At 33.5% G+C, this 8,620-nt stretch overlaps 2 protein-coding genes across 2 annotated transcripts in view; both read left to right on the top strand.

Annotated features, from left to right (window-relative positions):
* LOC100179953 (peptidyl-prolyl cis-trans isomerase FKBP8) overlaps positions 1 to 5,092 on the top strand; it is an 8,092-nt gene extending 3,000 nt beyond the window's left edge. The window contains exons 3-8 of the mRNA XM_002119924.5: positions 1,028 to 1,169; positions 1,814 to 1,969; positions 2,405 to 2,586; positions 3,314 to 3,400; positions 3,934 to 4,059; positions 4,386 to 5,092. Coding sequence (XP_002119960.3) covers positions 1,028 to 1,169; positions 1,814 to 1,969; positions 2,405 to 2,586; positions 3,314 to 3,400; positions 3,934 to 4,059; positions 4,386 to 4,469 — 777 coding nt within the window. The 3' untranslated portion in view covers positions 4,470 to 5,092. The remainder of the gene's footprint in view (positions 1 to 1,027; positions 1,170 to 1,813; positions 1,970 to 2,404; positions 2,587 to 3,313; positions 3,401 to 3,933; positions 4,060 to 4,385) is intronic.
* Position 5,093: 1 nt separating this feature from the next.
* LOC100177603 (epoxide hydrolase 1) overlaps positions 5,094 to 8,620 on the top strand; it is a 5,350-nt gene continuing 1,823 nt past the window's right edge. The window contains exons 1-5 of the mRNA XM_009863474.3: positions 5,094 to 5,279; positions 5,428 to 5,554; positions 6,026 to 6,120; positions 6,553 to 6,742; positions 7,477 to 7,712. Coding sequence (XP_009861776.1) covers positions 5,114 to 5,279; positions 5,428 to 5,554; positions 6,026 to 6,120; positions 6,553 to 6,742; positions 7,477 to 7,712 — 814 coding nt within the window. The 5' untranslated portion in view covers positions 5,094 to 5,113. The remainder of the gene's footprint in view (positions 5,280 to 5,427; positions 5,555 to 6,025; positions 6,121 to 6,552; positions 6,743 to 7,476; positions 7,713 to 8,620) is intronic.

Below are 8,620 nucleotides of genomic sequence, written 5' to 3'. Positions count from 1 at the left end.
GTATCATCGTTACATTTTTATCCACGATGACGTGCGTAAACTTTTTATTTGTTTCTACCGATTTAGATACGTCGTTTTGATAAATGTAATATCATTTTAAATTCACAACATAAAGGTTCCATGTGACATGATTTGTGACAAAATTAGTATAGTAGGTGTTAGGAAAATGCATTTTTTTTAATGTTTGCACGAACCGTTTCGTCATTTTAGCTATTCGCCGTGTTCTCGCAATGTAACCGATGCGGTTAAAATAGAGCGCACGTTTATGTCGTCAAAAATTATGGAACAAAGAAACCAAAGAGTATATTGTCGGCCGAACGTAAGAAAGTTGATTTTAATATAAATCGGATTTATTTCTACAAAAAAAATCCGGACGTTTTTCGCCGATCCAGACGGTGACATTATCACTGAAAAAGGGGTATTTTTACAATCCTGGATATTTCGTAACAAAATTAGTGGTAAACGCTCATAGAGGCGATGGTATCTCCAATAAAAAGTTGTTTTATTAAAAGGTATATTATTTTCGAATGCGAAAATGCAGTAAACTGATACCTCACAACCTGAAGTAAACGCTATACCATTATAACTAATGCTGTTACGACTAAACAAACTGGTGCCTTGACGTACAACATGAAACAACAGAAAATTAATCACTTTGGCAATTTAAATGATGGTAATTGGTGCCGCTTTATTTAACTTTAAGGTTTTTTTTAAAGTTTTAAAACTTATATAGTAGAATAGGGGAAGATGGGACACCTTTAGCACATAATATCTAAATATCCTGTGTTTTGAAAAAATAACAACGGTCTATGGGAGTCATGAGAAAGATAAGAATAATATCCAGGATAGTTTTGTTTTATAGTTTTATAGTTCTTTGAATATTCTTTGTTTACTACCAAATGGGACGAGAAAATAGATTGAAAAGGTGTCCCATCTTCCCCCACCCTACTATATATATATATATATAGAGGATGGTTTAATATATATATTATATATATATACATTTATAACACAAGACAATTTGTAGAGTTTGGATATGACGATCAGTTTGATGGAACTTGGTGAGAAAAGTGAAATTACTTCCGACGCAAAGTATTGTTATGGCGATGAAGGGAAACCACCTAATATAGAACCAGGAATGGACCTCTGTTTCACTGTTATTCTACTTAGTAAGTTTGTACCACTTGGGGGTGTCGATTGTGTATGTATAATGCAATAGTTAAAATGTGTACTTCATGTTTATAACCTTGTTACTTAGTATAAGGGTATGGTGCTACAAAAAATGTTACAGACAAGAATTAAGTCCAAGCTCCAACCAATTGTATAGTAAATGATATATATTTCGCCCAATTGGCATTGTCTGTGTTTTATTCAAATAGAAAATAGAATCAGTATAAAATGTTGATTGTTGCCAGCCAGAATGTCTAAAACCGGATCTGTTTGGAACTTTAAGTTTTAATGACAAATGAATTAATTTATCACAATTTAGTTTAAACTAGCCTTCAACTATCAGAACATAGTTCTGTTAACCGAAAGTTTGTGTCAAGCTTCAACAACAGCGTCCAGCTTGGTTAGAACTGAAATCAGGTCCCAACTGACTCAAAAACTGCTGGTCATTGCCATTGGTCCCTTTATCAGTGACAGTGCTACAGTTATACTTGGCGTGTCATTGTGTACTTGGTGTGTCATTGTGTACCTTCACTTTGTGTAATTGTGTGCTGAGAACAAACTTAGGTACTTCGAGTGTACTTTAATCGGTGCGGCTTTCTGCTTGCAACGGGTTTCATTCATTAAAGTTTTTACTTTCACATAGACATTGATGAAGGGCCATACAACACCTCGGTGCCTGTTAGGAAGCGTCTTGATTGGGTTGATAAAAACCGTAACCGTGGTAACCAATTATATCTGAAGAAGAAATTCTTTGAGGCTTCAAATGTTTATTTAAAGTGTACGAGAGTTTTGCAGCAAGGTATGGCATTAATATTAAAACATAGGGGGACTTATTTAGACCATGTTGAGTAGTTTAATGTATTATATATAATATATATATATATATATATATAATGTATTTTTTTTTATTCAGTATTAAAATATTTTTTTATGTTTTGTTTGATTGTTTGCTATGTGAGAATAACCATATAAATATTCCATAGACATTGCCTACCAGGCAACAAATTAATAATAACAGACGTGTCAAGTGTTTGACATAGAACAGAATGTGTGTGGTAATTTATAGCTAAGCAGTAAATGTTTATGAAAACATTTATAAGCTATACTTTTACCTCATAAAAACAGTGCTTTTACCGATTTTGTTCATGTATTGGAAATTTGGAATATATATATAATGGTGCACAATGTGGACACAAGATTATTTTATTGATTTTTTGTGATGTTTTTACAACAGCTGCAAAGCAAGAGCAGCCGGACGATACAAAAGCTGAAATTGAAATGTTTAGTTTAAAATGTCACAACAATCTTGCTGCTTCATATATGATGCTCGAACAATGGAAAGAAGCGTTACAAGCTTGTCGTGTGGCTGAAGGAATTGACCCAAGAAATGTGAAAACATTATTTCGAAAAGCAAAGGTAGAAATTGTTCCTTACAAATTACATGCGTATTACTCATGGGCGCCAAACTTTTTAAAATGTAGGGGAGGCAGAGATACTTAGACGTGCATCTTTAGAATAAATTTGGTGCCAATGCTTACTGATTAAAGCCGGGTGAAAGTTTCAGTTTGGCCTGCCTACTCTACCACCTTAGCTCCCTAGGTTTGGCGTCGATGCTAATACTCCTGTCCTGGTATAAGGGATAAATATTTTGATCATCGTTGTATCATGTAGTGGATAGTGTATATAGCACACGTCATATGCCTTCCTTTGCGTTGCTTCCTCTATTATATCGAAAACCACAACACCAACACTCAGTAGTACTGTGGTGTAACACACCACCCTTGTTACGCCATAGTTAATACTCATGGTGAAAATCGGTTTAAAATGCAGAGGGAATATAATTATGTACACAAACAATAGTAGTAAATAAAAGTTCATTTACTAATTTTTTAAATACAAGTGAAAAAGCATATTTTGAAAATACAATTAAAAAGAATTCTCCTTAAGCTATTTTATAATATGGTTTCCCTTAAAAAACAATAAACATTATATCCTATTGTATATTATTACAAATAATTACATATTGTATATTATTACAAATATTACTATTGTATATTATTACAAATAATTACAAATAAATATTGTATATTATTACAAATAATAAGTGTATTAAATCGCTTCTACAATTTTTGTTATGTTAAAGGTACTACATCAGTTAGGAGACCTACAACGTGCTATAGGTGCATTGAAAATAGCTTCTCAAATTAATCCTGATGATAAATCAGTGCAGGTATGTGTGTATTTATTATTCATATGTATGTCTTGGTCCAAAAAGATCCCAAAATTCATTCATCATGATTCATGGCTCAATGGTTGGCCTCCTGCCTCTAACAGAGTTGTGGGTTCAAGGCTTGTTGCTGCTACCGTTGTGGGTGTATGGGTCTTTGTCCTTTGTCCTAAACATTTAATGGCAGTTGCTGCAACCCAGTGGTCACTATTGACTAAGTTGTCAGTCAAACAGAAAAACTATTAGGCACAAAGATAAATACATGGTACCTCGAAAGACACAAGGTGTATGAAGCAAAACACCAGTGTTGTAACAACTGATACTTTTCTGCCACACAAGGATAAAGTAAGTTACATTTATTCAAATAGATAATTGAAATTACCCATCATTGAAATTACACTTGTATAAGTAAGTAAAAGAATGTATGAAAATGTTTTATATACCTTATTTCACTTTTTTGTTCTGAAAATATGAAATGTTATACCTGAATTCACTTATAAACAAACAGTATAATAACCTTTATCATTTCATGGCAGACGGAACTTTCAAAACTGACGAAAAAGCTTTCGGACCAAAAGTCTTCACAGAAGAAAATGTACCAACGTATGTTGGGTAATAACAGCCCACCCCCCAAACCTGAGGATAAACCATCATCATCATGGGTGGGTGCATATATTTATGTGGATATTATTACCTATTTTTTTAGTACCTTTGTTTTATTATTAGGTAAGCTTTTTACAGCAAAACAATTTTTTTTTTTAATTTTTTTTATTAAAGATTTAATGAAGAGAGAAAAATAGTTAATACTAAAGCAGATATATTTTGAGTTTAAAAAGTCAAGTTTCATAACATACATTAAAAAATAAAGGTCATTTAAAACATTCCATAAAAGAGTTTATTTATGTTTGTTAAATATATATGTACTTTACTTACTTAATAATCCACTGTTTAACCTAGTTTAGTAATTTTCTTTATTAACTATATACAGACAAGCACCGGACTTCTAGTGACTGGGTCACTGCTTGCAGTGGGTGGAGCTGTTTTACTTGGAGTCTTTCTTTCCCATAGATAAAACTATGCTTTAAAACAGCCGTTTTATTCTTTGGCTTTAATTGTTTATTTCACAGCAGTCTGTTCTTGTTTTCACCTAGCAAAATAGAACTCTAGCATAGTTACCACCATGCAGTGAATCATGTCACACCAGATGACTAAACCACAGATATTTCTTGCTTTTGATACCGTCCATACAAAGTAGTTTGGTTAACATACATTTGCGTAGTTTGCCTGCCAATTTGCATTCCGAATGCATAATAACACGCTTGTACATCGCGTCAGCAATCATATGTGTGAACTCCACTTTAATCTTGTTCTGAAGTCTTTATGTAACTCTTGCTAAATGTTTAATATTAGCAATGCGGAAAACTTGATTTGCTATTACTGTGAACCTCTTTTTGTTTTGTGTTATCGACCGTTTTCTTTAACTTGCAATTGTAAACTTTCTATCGAAACATAATTACTCTTTTTAATGAAACAATACAACCAAATGTAGGTGTTGTGATTGTGTAACAATAATATTTCATACCTTTTGTACAACATGTTTAACACTGATTGTTTTGTGTTTAAAATCACTGGGATTAAAATTAGATCTTTTGGTAAATATTTATTTCAACTAATTGTGTCCACTTGCTTTGTTAGTAGGGAATAAGGTTGTGTATTATGGCTGGTCTGTTGGTTAGATGGATTACTGGTGTGCTTTTCTTTGCAATTGGCTTTCTCTGGGCAGTCTTTGTGGTTGTTACAACTGTTGTCACAACTCTATTTGGAGGAAAGAAAGGGATAACAAGTTTCTTTGAAAAGAAAGACCACAGCAAACTTCCTGATGGTAAGTAATGAGAGCAGGTATTCTACTTTTCAAAGAAATTAACAGTTTGGTTTAAATGTTAACAAGTTTTTCTGAAAAGTGTGAATTACTTGCATAACTGTAATAAATAATTTATGCACATCTGTTTAAAATCTTGTTTCTCTTTTAGTTGCAAAGGCAGTTGATGTTCAACATGATTTTGTCAGCACAAAATCGGGCATGAAGTTTGAATATGTTCATGCTGGAGAAGCAGATAAACCTCTTATGCTGTGTATGCATGGCTTCCCAGAATGCTGGTAAGCTAAAATTTTTAATTTTGGCTTACATAGCATATATAGACAGGCACGCTAACCACTTTGCCACAGCATTGGACTAATACTTTGTTACATAACTTGCATGTACGTGATGTGTTTAAAGTTTTATATTACACAACATGATATGACTCTTCAAAATGTTGATATGTCTTTAATTAGTCCTGCGCTGTAGCACAGTTGGTTAGCACGCTCGTTGTTGCTATCATTGTGGGCAAGATACTTAAGGGCAATTGTTCCAATACAGTGGTCACTAATGGATTGTTCAAATTATCAGCCACACAAGAAAAAAAAACGTAAATAAATAATTACCCACAAAGTAACATACTTTTAACTCATAAGCTGGTGCGAGGTGTATTAACACCTCTGTTATAACGACTGTTGTTTTCGGTCATCGAGGATAAAGTAAGCTACATTCATTTATTCATTCAATTAAAAATTATCCCACTTGCACAGGTATAGTTGGAGATATCTTATTGAAAAATTCCGTGACAGATACCACATAGTAGCTTTTCATTCTCGAGGGTATGGTAATTCAGATAAACCAAAAGGTAGATTATGGTATAGTGTTGTTTTTGTTTTACAAAAAAATTATTGGACAAATCACATTACAAAAAAACTGTAAGGCAAAGAGATGAAGGACTAACAACTCTTGTTATTTGAACATTCATACTTATATTAAAAACGCAATCTGCCCAATAGGGGCTTAAAATCAAAATACTTACCACCATTTGTTCCACTTTAGCGACACGGTATGAATTGTCTACATTGTCGACCGAACACAAAAAATCCCTTTAAAAATAATGTAATAATGAGCACAAGGTGTGTGAAATAGAACACTAATGTAATAGCAAATGCTTGTTTCCCCGCTATGCAAGAATAAATAAGTTATGTATATTTTTTCTGTTAAATTTGTGTAGCATTGTGTAGTGTGTCAAAATGTTTGTACTTTATGATTTAATATGTGTATATTGATATTCCAGAAATTAATAAATATCACATGAATTATCTGGTAAACGACGTTGCTGAAATAATTGAAGCACTTGGCTACCCTCGTGCTACATTAGTTGCACATGACTGGGGTGGTGCCATTGCTTGGGAAGTACCAAAATACTTTCCTCATCTTGTTGATAAAGTGATCATCATGAATGCTCCAAATACAACAGCAGCCCGGTAAGTTTGCCCTATTTGTAAAATGGAAAAATACGAATACCTTGCAACCGTTTGATCAGAATTTGTATACTTTATATTGATGGTTTACCAATTCGCTAACTTTTGTCATATACTGAAATTATTTAATTTTTTTTTCTCAAATAAATGGTTCTACTTTTTTATTCAACTTTTTTGACATAATGTTAACATTTAAATGCCATAATTATTTCCTGGACAATTAATCATTTGTCATATATAGTCTCGCAATTCCCTCAGACAGTAGTCACTTATTACTAACTTTGGAGGTTTCTTTGTAATCTTAGCTGACTACAGTATTTTTGCTTATCTTAATTAGTTCATTGTTTTAATCAATTTGACCATTGTTAGCATACTTATCATAGTGTGGCGTCGTGGCATATTTGGTTAGTGCATATGCCTCTAACTCAGAGGTAATTGTTTTCTGGCTTGTCGGCTAGGTGTCCTTGGGTAAGACACTTAACGACAATTGCTGTAACCCAGTGATCACTTATGGGTTGTCTAAATTGTCATCCAAACATTAACAAAGTTACAAAAAAACAATCAACCATAAAGTTACTTTCTTGTTAACTCATAAGCTGGCACGAGTTGTATCGTATGAAACAGACCCCCCTGTTATAACGACTGTTGTTTTCCGAAGATAAAGCCAGTTACACTCATTCATTCTTACATATCTTAAGAGATATAAAAAAAGTTATGTCATTTTTTATTTATTATAGAAAAGGCATAGGATTTAGTCAATTCTTAAAGAGCTGGTACATATGCCTGTATCAGATGCCATATCTGCCTGAACTTTTGGTACAATCGAAAGACTTTGGATTGCTTGGGAGTGCTTTTAATGGAAAAAAGATGGGAATCAAAAATAAGTCGAACAAGTTAACTCGTGAAGAAATTGATGTCTATAAACATTACATAGGGAACAACATCTCGGGTCCATTAAACTACTACAGAGCAAGTTAGTTTACCAACATGATTTTATGTTATGTACACTACAGTAAAACTGAGCTACTTTTTTTAAGTGTGACATATTAAGGAGTTAAAATATATATGGCTATTTCCAGTGGCGCAACCAGCGCGTTCAAAAGGGGGCTGTCATATTTACGTCTAGTCCACGTTTATCTCTGACGCGATAAAACACTCCCTTTATTGGTTGTGCACACGAATATATATTCTATTTTACGCGGTAAATTAAAACTAACACTACATTATTAAAAAGACGTATCTAAATTAATATAAACAGAGGAAACATTGTTGCAGATTTACGCATGTTAATGTAACGATTATTTACGTCAGAATACCTTTGATAAACCATTACGATTGTTCCATCACAAACGAGATTGTTGGTAAACAATCGTGTTTTATTTGCTCCCATACGATCTGTAGTTTTCGTATGATTTCTGTTTCTGATGATTAGTTTAAATCAGTGCTTCCCAAACTATGGTATGCGAAGGCCTACCAGGTGGTACGCGAGCACCTTATTAAGTTCACACCGAACGATCGCAATGATCTTTTAGTGATTCTCGTGAGCATTATTTTAATCCACATAAATTACGTAGAGCGTGACATTCCATGCTATATTCCCTACTACGGTTGTCCTTACTTTTTGAACCTAGGCGTTGCTTTACGCGTGTACAGAATATTGTCGCAAGCCTATCTTTACTTATGCAGCATGAAAAGGCAAATATTCAACCTGTTTTCAAGCACCTGCAGGCTAAATAATCAAGGGGACAATCGCTAATATGACGCACATAATCAACAGTGTGAACTGCTATTATGACGTAATTAATTCCCAGGTCACACTATCGCTATTATGACGCGATGAATCCACGTCGTGAATCCCTACTGTTTCGTCATAATTATGCT

The sequence above is a fragment of the Ciona intestinalis genome, unplaced genomic scaffold (genome assembly GCF_000224145.3).
Source record: "Ciona intestinalis unplaced genomic scaffold, KH HT000148.2, whole genome shotgun sequence".
Lineage (NCBI taxonomy): Eukaryota > Metazoa > Chordata > Ascidiacea > Phlebobranchia > Cionidae > Ciona > Ciona intestinalis.
Note: the sequence above shows the minus strand (reverse complement) of the source record. Positions and strands in the feature narration are given on the sequence as shown.